The sequence below is a fragment of the Sturnus vulgaris genome, chromosome 3 (assembly GCF_052056855.1).
Source record: "Sturnus vulgaris isolate bStuVul1 chromosome 3, bStuVul1.hap1, whole genome shotgun sequence".
Taxonomy (NCBI): Eukaryota; Metazoa; Chordata; class Aves; order Passeriformes; family Sturnidae; genus Sturnus; species Sturnus vulgaris.
In genome coordinates, this window is record NC_142245.1 from 69,172,649 (window position 1) to 69,195,085 (window position 22,437).

At 40.7% G+C, this 22,437-nt stretch overlaps 1 protein-coding gene across 1 annotated transcript in view; it reads left to right on the top strand.

Moving 5' to 3' along the window:
* The first annotated feature begins 516 nt into the window (after positions 1-516).
* The window catches only part of LAMA4 (laminin subunit alpha 4), a 99,372-nt gene continuing 77,451 nt past the window's right edge, over positions 517-22,437 (top strand). Inside the window, exon 1 of the mRNA XM_014879265.2 lies at positions 517-1,120. Within this exon, the coding sequence (XP_014734751.2) occupies positions 920-1,120 (201 nt within the window). The 5' untranslated portion in view covers positions 517-919. The remainder of the gene's footprint in view (positions 1,121-22,437) is intronic.

The window sequence follows — 22,437 nt, forward strand, 5'->3', positions numbered from 1 at the left end:
ACAAGATGCTCTTTGTAAATAAAAGTTCATGAGTCTGAGGAATGAAGTCATTTTCCAAAATCGCAGTGAACTATATACTTTTTCATGAGCCAACGAGAAGCTGAGAGGTGGGCTTGAGGGAAAGGAACTGAATGAAGTATGTTAGGGAAACCACTTAGCCCTATTAGCCCATGGCACAGCCAGGCAGTCTCCCTCCTCCTCTTCCTCCTCCTCCCACCCACAGCCTCCCCTCCCCCGTGACATAAGGAACGGCTAGTCTAGCGGGTTTTTTTTTAATAAATTTGGCACCTTTCTGCCTTCCACTGAATAAACTGGAGATGTTAAAAAATAAACAGTCAGGAGAGTCAATTATTTGTTTGGAGCAGTCGAATGGAGTAGTGAGGGGGTGGCGTGGAGAGGGTGGAAAGGGTGACCTCACTTTCTGAACAGTAAACTTTGAGTGGGAGGGTCTCCACACGAAAGGTAAAAAAGGGAATGATGTGAACATGTGAAGGAAGCCAGAGCACTGAATGGAGCGTCAGTCTGTATCCTGACAGGGGGAGATAAGGTGGCTGGAGAGCTAGCGGTGCTTTCCTGGAATACAATCTCTGACACTCGCTGCTTAAGCACTGCCCATCTGTGTATGTTATTGTGCTGGAGCCTCTGGGGAAAAAGAGGAGCCACAGGCACGGAGAGAGAACGAGGGAAGCAGCAAAAGCGTTTTTCTTCCCTTCTTTTCCTTTTTTTTTTTTTCTTTTTTTTCCCCCCTCTTTTAAATCGGGATCCGGTTAGACTGCCTTGAAGTGCCACATCTGGAAACTGAATGCTGAAAGAAAGTTAAAATAACTGAGGCACCACCAAGCCAAGGGGGGCTGATTGCAGAAGAGGGTAAACAATTACTGAGACGCTAGAAGACCACTGCTGGATGTAAGGGGAGGAAATGGCTTTGATCTCCGCCTGGCCCCTCGTTTCTCCTGTATTATTCTTTTTGAGATGCTTCTCCTCCAGCACAGCCTCGAGTGAGGGAAGCGTTTTTCAGTTTGACATTGAAGGTAGCTCAGCGGTCAGCACGCAAGAAGCCACTGTTATCAGAGGGCAGCAGCAGGCAGTAGCTACTGGAAGTTGGGTGCCTTTTGCTGAGGTACAGTAATTCCCTTCTCTCTCTAGCGTCTGCAATTTTCTGTTTTCACCTGTCTGTGTCAAAGCTCCCATCTGGTTAACGTTAGCTTACTCATTTGAGCCTTAAAGTGATGCAGGAGGATTTGGGGGTGGGGGAGAGTTGGTCTGAGACGTTGCATTTCGGGACTGGAGAGATACAGCTCAGACTTCAAAATGTACACATGCCCTGCCTGCTGTGAGCAGACAGCTGCTGTACTTTGCTGTGAAGCTGGCTTAGCATGTCTCTGACTTTCCTGCCAACATAACTAAACAGGCCTGTCCAAACAGAGCTATTTTACAAGAGTTAATTGTCACAACACTTTTCTGCTTGCCTTGTAATTCCTGCAATTGTAATTCACTGAAATTTCCCAAAAGAGTCTGTCTTTTGATGGGAAATTCTGTCCTGTAGAAGTTTCTGCTTTTGCCTCTGAATGCCATCTGCCTCCAAAATCTGAAGTTTGCTTTCACAGTGAAAGTAGGGGATGATAAATCAAATGCATCTAGGAAACTGCCTGCAGAGAACACACCTGCAGAGATTTTAAGTTCCAAAAATTATGTGTTTGGGACTAGTGACAAATGAAATTAGAGAGATCTGAGAAGCAATTTTAATATGGAAGAGTTTCCCACAACCCCTGTTATTTTGGGATTGATTTATACTCTTCATTTTAGCAACACTGTATCAGGAATGGGCTACTCAAAAATACAGCTTGAGGAAATAATAAATTATTTCAGCATATGCGGGGGGTGGGGTAAGGTTGGAAGTGGAACGGTGGACACAGCACAGTAATATCTCATGCGTGGTAGATGCAAAGCAGGAGGCTAATTGAGTTCCATAAGGTCATGGGAAGGGAAAGAGTAATTCTTCTAGCATAACATCCAAAAATGAGGTGAGATTAGCACAGCTGTGTCACTGTGACAATATCAAGATCACAGTCTCCAATATCACACGGCTGATTTTCCACCTATCCTCCACTTGCCAGAATTAACAGCCATGGAAATAAGTGCATAAAGTCTTCAGACAGCCAGGGTTGCTGCAGGGCTGGGCAGAGCTCATTCCCCTGCTCCAAGCAGCTGGACTGCCTCAGGAAACGCCTGCCCAGCCCACCAGAGAGTCAGCATGAAACATGACCTGTGTGAGAAAACTGAAGGTTAAACCCCTCTTTGCTCTGCATAAGGATTCTCAGGAACCATCCTAGTTTTTGGACAGGCTTCATGATGTGGGATGCACAGATTTTGTCCTCTGGCCTTGGATCAGCCCCAGGAAGCTGCATTGCCACCTGTTGCTTACAGCATGGAAAGTCCCTCAATGAAATGCCTGACTTAAGAGCTGGATGGGTTTGGTAGCTTTTTTTAATGGGATAATGAGCACAAGTGATTATTAGTCTTTCTTGATATGATAGTATAGTATGGTTTTCCCAAAGACACAGTTCATATTTCTTCACATAAATATATTAGATTTTACCTTGGGAAAGCACTGTGAAATATATTGGACACTGTAGAGGAATGACACTTTGGGTTCCTTCAACAATTTCAATCCTTCCTAAATTTTTGCTCAGGCCAGCATAATAGACTTAGTAACTGGTGTTTCCTCTGGTAGTTTACTTCAGCCCATGCAATGGCAGCACTTAGACTCTGAATCCCATGTCCCATGTCCCATCCCACTGGATTAGTGTGCCTGGTATCATCACGCCAAGGCCCTTGGCTGAAGAAGCAGGGACTTCAAGACCCCTTGCTAGCTGCATATTTCAGGCCTCACCTCCATGCCAGTTTCCAAGGTGGCCCACTAGGATGCTTTTTTTGGGATAGGATGGATGGCTCTGTAACAGTGAGAACCTGCTTACTCATTGATCCATGTGTGAGGTTGGTAACAGGATGTGAGGAGCAGGCTTTAAGCCTGGAGGTTGATGTAGGGGCCAGAGAGTGATGGTTTGGTAGCCTCTCATCCAAGGAAGGAACATTACTTTTGGTCCTCAAAGAGCTTCTCCCTCCCACAGCTGACCTCCCTTCCTCAGGCTCAGGAGCAGGGTTATCCCAGCAGGTTTGAATTAGCCTCTTTTGAAGCACGGGTGCTTAACCCACAGCTCACAGTGAACCGCAGAGTAAACTCCCTTACACAGCGCGGTTTGATTCAGCTCCTTCGTCTAAATATTGACTCAGGCCTACAGCTCCCCCGAGCAGACAGAGGCTGTTAGTCATGTCAAATAGTGCCAAATTGTACAAAGGGGGCAGTTTCATATGGCAGAGTTACAAAGCTGCAGATGGGGCTTCATTGTGGTCTGTGGTGACAGTCAGCTGCAATAGGAAACACGCCAATGGGAGTTTCCAAGACGTAACTGGTGAGATGTTCTTAAATCCCAGTAGGAGTTTGATATCATGAACCTATAGAACAACAGGAGATCTTAATTAATGTAAATACACATTAGTGAGTATTTCTTAGCTTTCCAATCCTCTTCCTTTACCATGTGTGGCAACCCTAAACTGGGAGGAACTGGGAGAAGTGGTTTAAAAATTCAGAATTAAGTTAATGTAGAGCTTTGCTTTTTGTTGCCTTTTTTTTCCTCTGGGATTTGAATGAAAACGTCTTAAGGAAAGAGAACTAACTACATTTTTAATGCTATGCTGTATTCATGGACAGAGAGTACCATGGATGTGAGTTGGACTTCAGGCAACATCAACTACCTTGGTGCCCTCATTCTTAATCATTATGTGATCCAGAACACCTAAATTAGGCACATAAATTATTCCTAGATGTTTCAATCAGAATTGTGGACTGTCTTCAGGTAAAAAACCAAATTCCCCATACAATAGTGGAGACAGTAGATTTTTTTAAGCTTCTTATTCCTTGCAGTGTTCCCTGGAAATGCTCAAAGGAGTCTCTTCCTCTTTAAGGGCTTTGTTGGATGCTTGCTTCAGGACAGCTTTATAAATCAGCTAAAGTAGATGTTTAAATTAACTGGACTAGATTCCACACAATGAAATGTTGTGTTTCCTACATAAGGAGCATTGTTAGTGACCACCATGGAATAAGATATCTGCTTCTTGTTTCAGAAAAAAAATGCTTATAAATTGATTAAAATTATTCAGAAAAGTAGCGTGAGAAGGCTTACAGTGTTAGGAAAAGATAGCTGAGAGAGTCTGCAATCCAATTTGCCAACTCAGAGGGAGGTTAAAAAAAATTTTTTACACTTACTGTGTAAGTACCTACACAGGCAAAATTAACAATGGGCTTGTTAGTCTAATAAATGAAGGTCTTGGCATTTCCAACAATTGGAAACTGAAGGTGACTATCTTGAAACTACAAGTTAGTAAAAAATTTTCATTTCAAAAGTGATTAAGCACTAGTGATTTTATTCAGTTGTGTTGGCTTGTCCATGAAGAGGCAGATCAATATGAAAAGCACTCTTAAGTACTCAGAGTACTTGTTATCTATTTAGGAAAAATAAGTTTATTGGCTCACAAAGATAATAGGGGGAGGTAGTGAGACATTACAGTGCCAAATCCTGATGTTTATGGGGAGACAGAGAGGAAAAGAGTGAGTGCAGAGCACTGGATCCAGTTCATCAGTGCGGTCCAACAGCAGTTGGTGGTGTGAAGTCAGAGGTCAGTTTTTCCAAACAAGGATAGATTAAAATATTTTATAAGGAAGATTCATAAGAGATAGAAGCAAAGGACTTAAAACAGGCAGATACAAATGAAAGCAGACAAGCAAGTGGCAAACATCAGAGATTTTTGTTTTAGTTCTCTACTCACTAGCTTGGACACAGCAGAGGAAAGGGAATGGTGAGACACTTCCAGGTATGGTGAGGCACCAGAGGTAAAATTCAAAGCCAGAAGCAAGTTCTGAGAATAGTTATATCCCACTGTCATACACATGCCTCTAAACTAAGAGACAGGTCATACATTACCATTTGGGTCTGAAGCTTGCCACTGTCAACATTTGCGTTTGTGAATTCCACTGATATAATGGTTTTAATTATATAGGTGTAGATTTTGTTCCCCATTAGGAAGAAAGTTCCTTACGGAGTCTAAGGTGAGAATAAAAAATGGTAGAAGACCTCAAATACTAGGGAGTATTGCAAATGGTTCTCTGTGATCCACACTTTGTTGTCACTCATCTTAATGTAAAATGAATGTAAGGGTGACATCCAGTAAAATATTCATTTCATTCTGACATAAATGACTACAAGAGGCCAGAGACCAGTATAGGAGATTAGTGCGGGAAGGATTAGGGGAAGAAAGGGAAGACAGACATTCTGTGGAGACATCTGCCAAGCCAAAAAAAAGATAATCTCAAATGTCCTCCATGGAAAGAAGAAGTGAAGTAAATGGTGGGAAAGGAAGTAAACTGAAGCAGGAAGACAAAGGAGAGGAAAAAATTAGAGCAAGAATGAGATAATCAAGAGTCTTAAGAGTAAAGAAAAAATTGAAGTTGGGATAGGGCAGGAAGCCAATTCCCAGAGTGAAGGAAGGCATGATGTTGTTGGACAGATGGAAGAGGAAAACGTTTCCAGCATCACTGGTTTTGGCTCGGGGGATAGGCGGAGAGGCAAAAGTCCTTTAAAGGAAACAATTATCATAGTCAAGTCAAAATTAGCCACTTACTATAAGAGATTACAAGAGGCAGAAGTTATCTGATGGAGCTTGTGTGTTAAAATGACATATTTGACAATTATTTTTTCCCACCTGACTTTTACCAGCAGCTGCTGATAAAATGCTGATAAAATGTATTTGAGATGCTTGCTTTCTGGTTCTCTAAAGTGATAAGCAATGGTCAGTATGGGACTTGTGACAAGCCCACCTCTCTAAAATGGCTCACATGAAATACATAAAATGACAGCCATCATAAGCCCCAGCCACTTGTTAACAAAGACTCAAGCTATCACCAAATCGTCTTCACTCCTTTTCCCCAAAAAGACTGGAACAGAAAATCTTGCAAACTGTTGAGAGAAACCACAATTTGATCCTTACTTGTAGCATTAAGCTGTTCAAAACAAACTAGTACTACAAGAAGCAGCAGAAGACCTAATCCTGAGGTGTGAGCCAAAAAGGGTTTTAGCTTGACAGGAACCTTTATGTTCCTGTAAGCTAATGTGAACTGCATCCACTTTTTAAAAACAGATCTTTAAATTAATTCACTTCAAACCCTTGAGGTTATGTTAGGTTAACTCCTATAATGTGCAATTTGGATTTCTAGCTGCTGGTTTTTTTCTGATACAACAAGGTTATGTTCTGAGAAACATCTATTAGTGGGGAGGAAGTTTTACTGCAGATGTTTGTGATTCCAACTTAAGTTTCTCATCAAAACTTTAATGAAAATCAGCTGCTTGGAGTAGCGCCACCCATCCCCAAACCTTTTGAATCATAGGAAGCTGCAGCAAATGGAAGCACAAGACAGAGCAGATGCATAGTTGAAAATTTTCTCTATTTCAAGAAGATGTATAAAACACCCACCAGAAAACAAAGTTTAAACTCCACTGCAGTGTATTCCCACACATTTTTTAGCAAGTACCAGCAAAGTGCCCCAAAGCTTATTCTGGGCTGTGAAAACCAATAAAAAGGCATTTTATGCCACTATTATTCACAACATGGGAAACAAGGAAGGAATTAAAAGTCCAGTTTTTCCAGGGGGCATGAGAAGAAATGAAAGAATTTCTTTCTGAAAGGAAACTTGGCCTGATTTAAACTGATAACAATTAGAGCTTCTAGTGTTCAAGACCTGTGCAAAAGAGGTGTAGTTTCTGAGTAACATATAAGCAGCCTCTGATAATTTACAACTTGCTTCTGGACTTATATTTCAAACATCAAAATATAGACCCTTTGGGTTTTATATTTTAATTGGTCCTCTTGAATGTTTGGATCTGATCCCAGTCCATTTTCACACACCACTATGAGCTGGGGATGTTTGGGTTATGCATCCTAATGCAAGATTCAACAGTTGCTGAATAGCATTATACACAAAGCTGTTAGAGCTCCAAAGTTTTTGAAATTTCATTCTTTGTCATTAAAATCTCAAAGAGATTTTCCAAACTGTCAGTCAGGATATATAAAGTGTGTATTTGACAATGAAAAGAGATTTACTAAAATATAGTAAATATGATCTGGCTTTGTCTGGCTTTGTTTGTATTTTGCAATTCTTTATACAGTTATTTTCTTGAAATAAATACTTCACAAATATTAGAAATCTTTTTTTTTTTTCTCTTGTGACAAACCAGCAAGAAATAGTGCTAAACCCATAGCATTCAAGAGTCAAAGAATGAGAGAGGGCTGTGAAAAATATTTTAGGGATTACTATTCCAGCTTTACAAGACTGTAAGAACAACTAAAATATTATGTAGGTCATGACATATGGAAGCCAGGGACTATGAAAGGAACTGGCACACCCTAATTAATTTGATACATAATTAATTTGAAACATGATTAAATAATTAACAAAAAAAAGTACTCTACCTGGATGAACAACTTTCGATATGTTCTGTAAAAATACACTTTTTAACTTTTTAACTTAAAACTCTAAGATTCAGAGCCATTGTTTGACTCTGCCTACCCAACAAAATTAATAAAAATTAGCTTGTTCAATCTTTGACCATTGCTGCCAGTGGAAAAGTAGCTTCATAGAACCAGCACCTAAACCAGACTGAGCTGTATAGTACCCTGTTACCACTCTACAATGCATCCTTTTATTCTTTTATGAAAGACCTTCTAAGTGGCAAGAGGTTAGCAGACTTTTCTGCCAGGGCTAAGGCAAGGCCAGCATGGGTTTCCTACTGTGGTTTTCCACCTCTGAGCCTGGATGGTAGCCCATGGAGAGCCACAGAGAGCCTGCCATTCATGACTCCCTTATGCTGTGTTCCCCACTCCCTGGCTCCAGGGACCTTCCTCAAAAGCACTTTGTGGAAGCAAGCATTTGTCCAGATCCAGTATCCAAAAAGAGAAAATAATTTTTTTAAGAGCTGGTAGGAAAAAATATAACATAACCTTCCCTACCCTGGCTATTAGAATCCTTCATGGCCCAGAAAGGCTAACACAGCCTGGCCCATTGAGGGTTGGCAAGGTCTCCAGAGCACCAGTACCTGGCACAGACCCATTCAGGGGGATGTGGACAGGTATTAGAGGACTAGACATGGTGTAAGATCAGGGGGAATTTGCATATCCTGCTCAGTCTTTTGTAAGTTTGTGGTTTTCTGTGGCTCTCTACTTCCAGTCAATGGCAAGGATAGTCTGCAGAGTCTCAACAGGGTCTCTAAGGTACCAGCTAATTACTTTTAAGTTAGCTGGAAACAGGGCGTTTGGTGATGGATTTCTGTGAGGGATAAGAAAAGAAATTGTTGGGTTTTTCTCCTGATGCATCGATTCTTCCCTCTCTTTGAGCCAACAGAAAATTTATTTCTTCATTATCAGACTATGCCTATGATGAAACAAGCCCAGAGGCATTGAGAGATCAAGGCAGGTTACCCCTTCTCCCCCGCCCTGACCTTTATTCTTTCCCTTCAGAGCACGGCCTCTGCCCAGCTTCATCCCGAATGTCAGGCATGCAGTACAAAGTTAACCATGCTGAGCTCTCTTACTCCCTTCCCACACATTTGCAAAGTGCTAGGATGATCCAGGGGGATATCCCTATTTCTGAGAACTACCCAGAAACTTGGGATCTTCCCATCAGCCATCTCCAGCACTTGTCTCTCTTGTCAATAGCTGGGCCCCCCTTGGGAGGCACAGATGGATGAAAGCTCTTTCTCTTCATCTTTCAAGATTTTCACATTGGCTTGGGTTTCTTTCTAACCGGCTTTTAATTGTTGCTATGGATATTGGTCAAGCAGATCACTGTTTTTCTCCGCTGTGATTCCAACATTTCAAAGAGCTGCAAAATCAAACCAGGAAATACTAGAAATCTTGAAGGGGAGAAATTGAAGCTTGAGATTTACCCTCTCAGTATTAACAGCATCCCACAAGTATAGTAGTACTTGCTTTAAAGCCCACTTTTCTTTTTCATCCCTTGAAAATATTTGTATCTATCTGTAAATCTCTCAGGGCATACTGTATTTTGTCAACTGATAATGTCTCACTTAGCTGAGAGTCTCAGTGACTCAGAATGAATATTTCATGTAAGTGGGGACTGGGTGGAGGGTGGTTAATGAGGAAACAATGTAGATTTATCCCTTTTCCTGTAAATTGAATAAACTTGGCTTTTTTTTTTTTTTTGAAAGAGGGAAATCAACCAGCTACCTTTTCAACTGCAGTGTTTCTATTTCCAACAGTGAGCATCTGTGAGTTTTTCACTCAGTGGCAGCACTAATAAGTAAATTAGAGGCTGGTATTTATCTCTGATCCTTAGCTGGCTTCCAGACAGCTAAAACACTGTAGCCCTCTCCCTTTTTTAGAGAAGAATGCCTTTTAAGCAGAGGCTTTGTCTTTCCCACTGTATATGGAAAAAATGACTGTGCAGTTCTATGGAGAATGCCTAGCTGAGATATGTTTATGTTGGATCCAACCCCATCTCTGTTGCTGAATGGCAGTTTGTTTTCCACTTGAACTGGGAAAGGGATAACAGTCTGGAAACTTTTTCAGCACAGGAAATTTTTTAAAAATTTAACACAATTACTTAGTCAAGGTAATAGATAATGTTGTTTTTCTGCATAAAGCCATCTGGTTTTAGCCATTTCTGGTTTTCAGGAGTCCCTATCAGTCTGTCACTGCTGCAGTGGAGGCAGGCACAAGCCCACCCAAGGAATCAGAACACAGAGTAACAGTGGGCTGGGGAGGAGGTTCCTTGTCATTTTTTCCTGCACACCGTGCTCTGCTTTGCTTACTAGTTTGGAGATTACCCATGTGCAATTAGCCATATTCACTTCTCTCCAACTGCCAGCTCCACCATGCCATGCCATAGGGAGAAACAGAAATAACTTTTTTTCTGAGTCTTCCTGCCAGTCGGATTTTATCTAGAATTGTAGCAACTAGTTTAACTCTTGCTAGTTTTAGTTTTAGAGATCTCTGATCTTTGCACCTAAAACTTTGAGAAGAAGGTTTCCACCAGCTTCATAAACTGTCCTTTATTATCATGAAAAATAAGCTTCCCTTTTGGAGGCTAATGAGTTGATAACTCATCAGGGAATACATAAATAATCAAAATTGTCATGGAGAAGTCAGCAAGTGACGTTTTCAAGTTAAAAAGTTATGAAGTTAGTGTCTTGTCCTGTGTCTCTTAAGGCAATCACAGCTTTTCCAGTAAATTCTGATGAGAGCTCAATCGCTCTGTATATATAAACGGTGGAGAACATCTAATGTTTATTCACTGCTTAATACAGCAACAATTGGAAAACCAGACTAAATTCAACCATCAGCTATACTCTTCAGCAGCTGCAGACTGGCCAGACATGGTGTGCCTGGCTCCAGATCAGCCCTCTGCTCTCAGATGGGACCATCACTGAGGACAAGGCATAAAGGAACAATATTGAGACCCATGCAGAGGGGATGACAGAAAGGACACTAGTAACAGAAAATAGCGCTTCATTTGTTTCATCTCTTATTAAGCAGTTCATTTTCTGAAAAAGAATATAGGTTCACAACCAGTGTCACTTCTTTATTTGTCATTGTTTTGGTGTTTGAAGATTCAAATTACTCAGATTCACAAAAATACACTGCTGCAGATTTAATGAGCATTTCATATCACTTATCCACAACACTCCATTATTACATTAATTTGCCAGATCTATGGCAAATACACTCTCTGAGGGTTTTTTTATCAAACCTATCACATGTTAGAATTTCTTTTAAAAAATAAGAATAAGCAAAAATATTGGTGGGCTCTACTGAATGACAATTTAAGCAGGAAAGAATTTACTTTTACATTTGCAATTTAAATAACAAAATGGAAACCTTGTTAGTGTGCAATAATTACTTTAGTTTGCAGTCTCATTAAATGCAATTAGAACTGAGATACCTGTCAAGATAAGTGGATAAAAAAGATTACCAGTATTTTGCCCAAATCTCTTCACCAACTTCTGGTTAATTTCTAATTTACAACATCAGTTGGAACACTGGAAATAATAAATATTTCACAGTTAACAATGTCAGAAATTTAGAACAATATGGGGATTTAATGTACTACACCAGGGTGCTTATTATAAAACTATCATGAACATTGATTTGGAGACTAAGCTAAAAAATGTGTTCCTCTCAGGAATGTTTACAGTTTTAAAAATAAATTTGGAATTGCAAATGGCTAATTTGCATGAGGTTTCTGCCTTTGAAATGGTAAATGCTATAGAGTGGCTTTTTGCACGCAGATTTTCCCTAACAGCTGTAGTGTCCTATTAAATGGGGTAATTAACTGTCTAGCTGTGATGTCACACACTGAATTCATTTCTTCAGTAATAATAGTTAGAATGTGACCTTTCTTGTTCAGAAGAATTTGATACTGTAGACCAGAGGTAATGAAGGCTTATAGAAATTATAAATAGAGCTTGGGGATCTAGGGGAAGCTGGTAAGCAAACTTGTTTGTTTTTAATTCTCTAGTTTGCAAGGCTTCAAAGCTCAGATAAATTTAGCAAAAAATCAACAGAGAATAAATAAAATTGCAGAGCAGATGTCCACTTTTGCCTGCATGTTTTGAGGTACCTCATGGTGGAGAGCAGAACTTCTGTTTGTCTCTCTCTACAATTACTTTGATGGTAGAACTTGTCTGGCCAACAGGTCAGTTATTAACTTCTGAGGGCCTCATTCTCCAGAGGAAGACAAAGATCCTTCTGAAATGTCACTCCATAGGGATTTATATGTTCGAGTACAAAGACAATCTTGAATTTATTACTCACGGTCTGGGAATTTAAAGTCCATTTATTTCTTCAAATGATAACTTAGAGTGAAGCATGACAGCTCTGTGAAAGGGCACCACCAGGGCATTTTATTTTTAAAATTAGTTATAGTTTACCTCAGTGGTTGGAAAAACTCACAGAAATCTCCTCCTTAGCCAAGTCCTAGTCTAGGAAGATGCATGGAGTAAATTAAGAGAAAATAATAGAACAGATAAAGGAGAAGTTACCGGCAGAATTAATGTTCTTTGTACCTTGAGTAAGAGCTCCTGCCCTTAATTTGTTTTTTCAGGAAGAGAAAAATGCTTTCATCATTGTATCTAACAAAAGTCAATGCCACAGATTATATTTTAAAAAAACAACTTCTATATCAAATAGATTTTGCCATATTCACATTTCCTTCCTTGTATGAAAAAAACAGCTTTTCCTTAAATATCTTAAAAGCTCTCTTACAAAGTTAGTTTGAAGCTTTTATGGGAAATTTTATTGCTGAACTGTAATTCTTTCTCTCTATACTCTTTGACTAATCCTTTTCATATATATGATATGCTTTGGCAGTAAATCATAGCAGATCACTCATAAAAGTCTCCCTCAAATACAAGAGTGAGGTCTAACTCTAAGAAAGAATGGTGGGAAAAATGGGTAAGGCAGCACAATGTCAAGCCATGCTGTGTATATATAAAAATGTCTTCAAACTATGGCTGTTTAGCTGAAAGCCAAAAACATTCTTTCAGCATTGCATTAAGAAAAGTCTTGGGTCCAGAAACAGCTTTTTACTCACTGCAGGCATCTGGAACAAGCAAAACACAACTACCAGAAATGTCCAGCCACGTGGGGATATTCAGTATTCCTGATGGTTCTGACTAGTTCTCTCAAAAGACATGAATTGTTGGGGAGTGTCACTGCTGGGTACATTGGGTACATCTGGGACACTGGGGTTACATTGTGTGCTCTCCATGGATTACACTGGGAACATCTGGATACAGTCCAGATAATTGGCTCTAGGCAGCCCTGCTTGGACCTGTTAACCTCCAGAGGCCCCCTCAGGCTCAGCTATTCTGTGATTCTGCATGGCTGTGGTCATTATTCCATTTTACTGATTGAGGAACTGAATGAAAGTGTAATGCTCATTGTCACACAAGACATGAGCAGAAGAATGTATTTTCTTGAGCCCCAGTATTCCTATGAACATAATGAGAGAGAGCAGCTCGCTCACAGAAACAAGGTGATGAGCTTCTTTGATGTTCAGTGAGAAGGAATATTTTTGTTATGTTAATTTCAAACAGTATAATGAAACTATTGCTGTGGACGTGTGTGTAGATTAGAGGTGAAGCATATGTCATAAAGTGGGTGAGTGGCTGGGACCCAGAACAGGGATAGGCAGGGATAGCAAAGACAGGAGAAGAGTAGGAGGACAAATGGAAAGCAGAACAGGGAGGACACAAGTATGAACAACAGAATGGCTGTGGGAGCCTATGGGGGCAGGTGGAGATCCAGAGCCCTCAGTGTAATGTTCAGTTGCTCCATTAATAGACACAGCTCAGGAGAAGCACCGAGGCCTCCCCCAAGAAGGGCCAATGAACAATCATCTCATCTGGTTGGCATTTACTGTAAGACTCTTTAAATGACATTCAAGCCTCGTTGCCAACAAGAGAGACATATAATATAGACAAGACTAAAAGGTAACCTATAAATAAAAGCTAGGGTGAGCTATAAATACAAACTGAGAAGCCATGGATTTGATCAATGCCTCACGACATACAAACAGACATAGCAGAACATACTCTCTGCAGCAAACTCCTTATTACTACAAGTACTTACTGTGCTTTTGAGGAAATTGTAACTGCACAAATATCTATCCATAGGAGTATTCTTTCTCCTTTGGCAAATTCAAGTCCATATAAATTTTGGGAAAACAAGGTCTGAAAGGAATTATTAAACGGATGATTTGCATCTTCATAGTTACTGTTGTTAAAATGTGCAGCAGTATGAATGAGAGTCAGGACAATATCAGAACTGTCATCAAGTAGTTGTATATAAAGAGGCCAAGGATACCTTGTAGAAATATTTTCTCCCTTGTGTCTCAAAAAAAAACAGAACAAAACCAAGCGAGAAAATTTAATTAGATAAATTCTACCCTGAGTGATACACTTCAAGATCCCTCAGATCATAAAGTCATGAAATGTCAAGAGTTGGAAGGAACCTTAAAGATCATGTAATCCCAAGCTCCCTGCCATGATTGGCCTTTTTGGAAGATCAATAAAAATCAAAGTGTTTCAATATAGCCATCTGTTATCTCAACCATTTCAGATGTTGAGAGGCAAAGACCACCCTCTCAAGCTTCTTTCTTATCAAGCATTATGTGAAAAAATGCAGAGTTTTGCTTTGCATTTTTTGATTTCACTTGGCTGATGATCTTCTGAACAGTCTAGTGCTAGTGTGTCAAGATGATGAAGATAAAAACTGTGAAGAAGAGGAGCAATGCCAAATAATATTCAAAACAGAAAATAATATTATTACAAGCACTGTTTTCATGCCGTTATCTCTGGTGGGCTTACTCTTTTGGAGAACAGGAATCAGAAACTGTACAGAGGCATCTGGCAACATCTGGTGCTGGGTTCAGTGATTTCATAGTTAAGAAATATGGTTAGTCAGCCTTTCATGGTCATCTAGGCCAAATTAGAAAGACTGATTACCTTCTGATGCACACTGCTCAGATATTGTACATATACCTCTAAAATATGTACTGTCTCCTGGGCACACATAAAAACAGCATAGTTCTAAATTTAAATGCATCCCAAAATTTTCTTAGCAGTGTTTCTCAGCTATAGTCAATATTTTGTCCCAAAGCATTTTCAGCAAGAACTGGTGAGCTGGCACCACTGAGATCCTCATCCAAAAATGTGGAAAAGTCTAGGTGTGAAGAGCACCAGAGCACATTTATTAATAAACACTTTATCAATTTGGTAAACTCAATCCCTGATGAGCTCAGAGCAGCTACCTACACATTCAGAAATGGGAGAAATGAGTGAAGGTTTTGGCCCTATGCAGCAAGTGCAGTTCATTTGTTTTCTAGTGGATATGTAAGTCCATCCAGTCCTCTGGGACCAGGGCAAAAACCAGCATGTCTCAGCCAACAGCAGGGCCCTGCAGAGCAAATATAGGTATATCCTTTTCCCCCACTTAACCCTTGTCTATCCCCTTGTACCCACACACTTCTGAGACCCCATGCAGCGAAAAGATACTCCTAAAAACTATACATACTGAATTCTCAACCTAAAATTTAACTTCCAGCAGTTAAGCACCTTTTCTGTGATCAATAAAATGCATGTTGGCTGTGTAAGATGGCAAAGATCCCTGGAGACCCCAGGGTTCCTAAGTGTGCTTCACACCAGTAGAGGGGCTGACACTGAGCTGGAGCTGCAGACAGTGCTTTCTGTTCATCTGCTGTATTTTATATTTCAGCAACAAATGGAGAGAGGTTCCTCCTGCAGGTCACCAAAGGCAGGAGGGTCGGGAGAGTGGGATGCAGTCTTATCACAGCTCCTTTTGTTTGCATAAAGTTTCCCAGAAGGCTGGAAAAGAACTAAATCTTTGTGTCTATGCTTATGAATAACACGTCTTTGACCTCAGGAATTTGAAATGTCTATTAGTTTACTCCCAGGGAGCAAGAAGTGGTCAAATGACCATCAGTCTACAACTGGAAGACTGGATTTTAAAAATCCATGTTTAAATGCATTGGAAGTCAATTATGTCCCAAGCTGAAAAGCAGATGTAAAAGTCACATTGCTGTCCTCATTACCTTTTGATGAATGAAATACCAGAAGCATGTTTGTATATCTGTCCAAGGTAAAGAAGACTGCTCTGTAGTTAATGATTTCCAAGCATGATAAGCCATAGATTTTGTGCCTGCCCAGAGTGCTTTTAAGACAGGATGTCCACGGAATTCAAACACTTTGTTTATTTACATCCCAATTTGGCAAAGCAGTATTTTTAGTGTGCCTTTTGGAAGGAACCAGGAGGCGTCCTTAGAACGGGGTCATTATTCTTTCTAGGCTAGATCTTTCCTGCATGTAGGGAGAGAATTGGTTGGGCCTGTCAGACATCAATATTTCCTTTATATCCCTCCACTTTCTCTACCTGAACATACTGACTTGTGGGACAGACTCTAAGGAGACTTTGCACTTCTCCAAGAGTACAGGGCCCAGCAGTTTGGCCAGATCTGTGGCACAGCTGTTGCAGCCTGGGCACTTCTACAAGGCACAGCAGCACATCTGACATGTGCAATAGGTTTCCTCTCAGGAACTCTGTATACAGAGCTGGCACCTACACATGATCCACCCTCCACGTCCCTCTATGCGGTCAGGAGAGAGCAGCAGGCACAGCTGACCCAATTTAGATGCATTTCCGTACACAAGAAATCAAACCACGCAGCGGGTGTCCAGCTGGCTTCTGGCCATGTGGAAGTGTCCATGTGGATGACTCCCAGCTTGCTGTGGTTTGGTGTTCCTGCACAGGCAGGCAGCTGCCAAGGCCAGCCTGCCCTCACAGCAGCACAGCCACAGCTGTGTTAGCTCAGAGCTGCACCTGGGCCACCGAGCTCCCCAGGACTTCAGCCTGGGACTGCCTTCAGGGCTCACACAGACATGCTGGGTCAGACTGCTGAACGCTGAGTGTTTGGCAAGATTCCTGTGAGCTCTTGGCTGGGGATTGAAAGAGAAGTCCCTATTACAGCTGATCAAAGCCAGCAATCTCTTTGGAAAAGAGTCCTACCTGTTCTGAGGAAGCCAGAGAAACTGAAATAACATTAAATGTACAGTAGAGGACTACTTTCTCAGGCTTGTTTCTCTAATGTTCTTATTTCTAATAAACAATTACATAAATGAAAGCACTGGGAGATATTCAAGCAGGAAAACATCTTTATTTTTAGGAAGGGCCATAGGCTATTTATCTCAAGTTGGCCTAAGCAAACAATCTTCAAAAAGGCCTCAGAACTGTAGTTGCCAATTTCAAATGCTGCTTATAAAGGCAAATAAACAAAAGCAAGCATGCTTGGGTTTGGTTTGGGAATGTCCTCAAGAAGCAAAGGGCTGATGTTTCCATGGTAATGCCATGCACTTCCAGCAGACTGGTCTCTTCTTTAGACACAAAGACTTTAAAGTGGATAGAGGTGGTTTAGAGTATTCACTCATCTCTGTATGGTGAAAGATGTAGAGTTTCAGACTCTTGATATAACTTTGAGTCCCAAACCTCTGTTTGTCTAAACTGTTCCTTCCAGATGGATAAACATTACACATTGATGTGAAACTGCCAAGGAAGGACATTGCTCCACTCAATCTGATTGTTTTCATCAATGCATTGAAGATGTGGACTTAAATTATCCATGTGCCCTACTTTTACAGGTATCTATAGCTGATATGATGCCTGTTATATCAGAGAAGCAACCTTTTTTTATTTTTTTTCCCTGTGTTCCGAAGCAAAGCTTCATAATGTTCGAGTTTGTTTTCTTCTTTTTTCTTCTTTCATTCCATAGGAGACAGTGGGGACTTCTAAGGGTCCTACAGTTCGAAAATTGTTAATCGATCTATGTCAGGTGATAAATATTATTATGCAAATAATTCACAATATGTGTCACAGCTCTCCATAAATGTTTTGAGAAATAGCCTCTGAGGTCAGATTGCTTACTCCTCAAACTATGACTTCCTTAGGTTCATGTCTTTTTGACAGTATTTTACCACCTTTACAGAAGAGCTCAGGCTGCATAAAAATGAAAACTGGAATGCACAAATATATTTTCAAAATTAAACTGCGTGGCAAATGAAATTTTGTCAAGATAAAGCAGGTAAACGATGTATGTCAGCTTTACCAGAGATAGCTATGTATGTACTTGGCCAAAACCAGATGACAGGTAATGAGAATTAATTATATTCTCTTCCACTGAAGGCTAAAATAACATGATCAGGAACAGTTCTTAAGACTTGAATAGCATATCATAAATGATGCTAGAGTCATTTATCTAACCTCTTGGCATATGAAGAAGTAATGTGTGGAGGCTGCCAGAAACTAAGAAAATGTGCTTTTTTTTTTCTTGCCATCAAAAATCACTCTTCTACACAATACACAGTGTTTGATACAGGATAGAACTTCTTTGTATTTTTGCAGATAGATCTGGGATATTATGCTAATTAAGTTAATTCTCATTTCACCACGAGCCTGTGAGTTCATCAGGCTCAGCTGTGCCCAGATTGTGTTCACTTTTACTATCCTGAACAGACTTTTCTTTCTAGTAGTGAGAATATACTAAGTAATATCATAATGTTTGACCTTTCCCTCTTGCCTGAACATCCACGTAGCTCCCTGGGGATCTTTCTCAGACCTGGAAGGAAGCACACCTTTGGACTGTCTGTCTAGCAGCAAAGACCATAACACTGCTGGGAGCTACAAACAAGGCTCTACTGGCACTAAACTTAGCAGTGACTTGGGAGCTGATGTGCCATCATACTTTCAGTCCTGCTCCTCAGATTCAGCTCCCCACGTGCACCAGCTGTTTCCTCTTTTGCAATGGTCCTGGAGGATGATAGCACCATCTTTTTCTTCCAGGTTTGCTTTGGACCAGATGTGATGGGACTCCTGGTCCAAGACTGAAAATAGTATAATGGATGTAACACAGGCTGAAATGTCCTAATGCAGACCGTTTAACCCTGAATACACATGATTTGTGTACCTCAGCACTTGGGAGGAAACTCTGGAAAAAACAAGCACTGGTGCAGATCAAAGGGAGACTTTTATCATGGAAGAGAAATTTTGTGTGTTTATATATCCACAAGTCACAAGTTCCAGTACTAACTAAAGATATGTGCTATGTCTTCTTACTATTAGATGAGAGAGTCAATGGCTACATCTGAAGTTCTGAATAAAGCAGTGTTGGGATCTCCTAGTCAAACAGGATAACACAGTCTGTGTCCATGTGCTGGAACACCCCCCATGTTTGTCCAAAGAAGGGTAATCTTATAAAAACTGCCTCTTGGGAGCACATCCTAACAGGTGCTATTCCCTGAGCTGGGCCTGGTCACTGGGAGGAAAATCACAGTCTGTCGAGGAACAAGATCAAGGCCTGAAACCACACCTTGCCTTTCTTCAGCTGGCCAGTGCAGATGTGACCACAGAGAACACTCTGAGTGTGGTACCAGCACAGCACTCTTCTTTTGGGGAAAGCAAAGCAGAAGAGGCAGGTTCCCAGCAAACACCCACCCCAGCACCACTCCTGAGAGCTGGTGGCAGGGAAGAAATGGGGGACCTGGCTCTGCCCTCAGTTTGCAGGCGCAGATCAGGAACAGCTACAATGAAATTGGTGGAACTCCTTGAATATGATATGGGAGTAAATTCATGCTCTGTGTATGTGAATTGTCTTCCATCTTCAGTCCCATCTTGCACCCAGACCAGCAGAAAGGTTTGAAGAAGCAGAAAATTACTACAGGCTCCCCAGCACTTTTTGCATGCAGCTGGTTCTTGTTTTTAAGTAATGTAATCATTAAATCCAGATGCAGGGCGGGAGACGGGGAATAAATGCCCCAGGGGTGCAGAGATTTTCAGGAGATCAGCAAGGCCAACATTTGATTGGACTTTTCAACTTGAACTGGAACAAACTTTGTCCCTTAGGGGAAAAAAAAATATAATAATTGTGAAGACATAATTGCTAAGGCAGACCTAACATTTTGGCCTTCTAATTGTCTTCACCATTCAGAAACAGACAGTGCACGGAAATGTTCCTCACCCAATTGCCTACATAACGATTTTGCAGGGAAGGTATTTCCATTTTGTTTCAGTCCTGTTTTCTGCTTTGTGTGCAATAATTTTGTGCTCTCAGAACATTCAGCAATTTGAATCCCTTAATTAGCTCAACACTCTGACACTTCTCTTTATAAATATGATGTTGGCTCAAGCTCTGGAACAACCAACCAATCACTCCATTATCACTGGTAGGGCAAGGAGCAACAAAAATATATCAGAATAATTGAGAATGCCTGAGAAAACTTCAGAGCCCAAAGGAAACAATCTGGATCCCATTTTCCCTTGTCCCTCATAACATTGATTGTCAATACCTCATTTCTGGTTTACATTGATGCAACCTATGGTTTAAAGTACTGTTTTAAAATAGTGACCTTCCAAGTTTTTTGTGATTAATTGAATAACATGGGGGGGGGGAGGCTTTGAAAAAAACAGCCTGTGGGATGACTTGCTCACATCTCATTTTGAAGAGGGGTTCTGACAATGAAAATAGGGAGACCCAGACTTGAGGCAGGTGTTTTGAGGAACTGAGAAGTGTGTCTGCTAATAACAGGAGGTAAACTGTTTCTCAGTGGACCTTAGCAAGGTCTGTGCAGCCCTTGCCCTTATGCTCAAACCAACCATGTAGCACTGACCTGCACTGACTTGTTACTGCTGGATGTGTGGACTAGATGGAAGCTCGCTCATGGCTGCAGTGCAGGCATACCATCAGTTGAAGTATAAATGAGATTATCATTATGGCTGACTCAAAGATTTTCATAGACACCCTTAGATGCATTCCTACATTTCCATTGTCCATATTCACTATCATAAGTAAAAAATTGTTCTGCTTAGACCTGCAGACCCAAGAAAGCTTTTGGGCAGACACTAGAGGAACACAGCTAGGACCACCCACCAGTTCTGAGGCATCAGAGAATATAACAAGCTTTAGATCTGTATGAGTGGAAAGAAATATTGCAAAGGCAGACATTGGGACAAGAATCTGTTTTCAATTTAGAAACTAACTGTCTCCCTTCCACAGTGTGTGGTGTAATCATTCAGCTGCAATCTTTAGTCTGGCGGGAGCCAGTCCTACCACTGTGTAAAGACTAAACAACTGAAAGAAACAAGCAGTACAAATAGACAGTATTTCTGCTGTCCCAAAGAGTCTGTGGTCTGAAGACTTTGCCTCCTAGGAGCTATTATCAAAGAAAGTGTTTCTAAAACAAACCAGATAAAATTCTGTGCACAATAATGGTAAAGGCATCTGAGTTTTCCATTTATGTCCATCTCAACTTCTCAGAGCTCTCTGGAATAAGGTTGGACTAATGATTTATTTCTAAACCTCATTTTCAGAGCCTGTTGTTAGTCATCTCCTAAGATACATTGTTTTCTAAGCGAGCAGCTAGTCTGGCTGGATGGAAGGACTTACCCACACTTGGGAATGGAAGTTAACATGCAGACAAAACTCGGGATCGCTGGCTCCTGCTACCCAGTGCCCCACAGCTGTAACTACAGCACAAGGCAGACGTGCCAGTGCAGGTCCCAGGAGTGACATGGCCATAGCACAGTGCCAGCCCCAGCCACCAGCAGGGACATTTGGCACTACTGCTCCCTTTCTGCGGGTAGGGGAGGTATCACTGCTGGGTCTGCATTTGGTGCTGCATACCTGCTGTTCTGCCATAGTTTACACTGAGCATGAGAAGCTGTGGGTGCTAAGCTATTTTTCTGCACAGTGCACAAAAGTATCTCATCCTTGATTTCAGGGCAACCCAGGAAAATAAGGAATAGGAAGATACAAAGGAAAGCTAATCCTGATTTGATCAGCACAATACAATAAGAAGCCTCTTAGCTCATACAAATGCAAGAAGACACACACCCTTCTGAGTTACTTGAACTTTACACTTTTTCCACTTTTTTCAAGGGTAGGTGACTCAAGAGCCACAGAATACAAAAAGTTATGTACAGAGAGGCACCAAAATATTTCAGGAAAGTCTGGTGTACCTTAAACTCTGACAGCCACCTCAGGGATGCTGTTTGTAAGTGACAGCAGAAACATCACTGCTGGCAAATCACTGGTGTAGCAAATAATTTTGGAGGGCTAAATGGCATGCCAATATCTTCATATCAACTCTGCAACAATATTGTAAGACTTAGACGAGAGTGAAATATTTAGGATCCAAAAATTCATGAATCTAGCATAATACATGTGACACAGGGAGACTGGAGAGGGTCACCAGGGTGACACAGGGTACCTGAGTTAACAGAGTTCAGTTCTGAGGTCAGCCTGTGTACATCTCTCCAGCTTTGCATAATGAGGAAAAAGTTCCTCAGTGAGGAACAAAAATTTATACATAACACAACAAAAACTATCCTCTTTAATTTCTTTTATTTTTCAGTCTTTGAAGGGCACCTTAATAACTTTGTGTTTCTGACTCCTTATGTTATTGCTTTAATTACTATTCAAAAGAAGGTGATCTAGATATATACAATTTCTTCTTCATTTTGGTAAGCTTTGGTAAGTTATCAAAATTACTAACTCATATACAACAGGCAAAACCACACACTTATTCAAAAGGACATTGATCTATTTAGGTATGTTTCTGTTTCTCATAGGTTATTCATCCAAATTTCATCAAAGCTTTGATGTAAAGTAAATTTTCTAAAGCTTTTCTTTTCTTTTCTTTTCTTTTCTTTTCTTTTCTTTTCTTTTCTTTTCTTTTCTTTTCT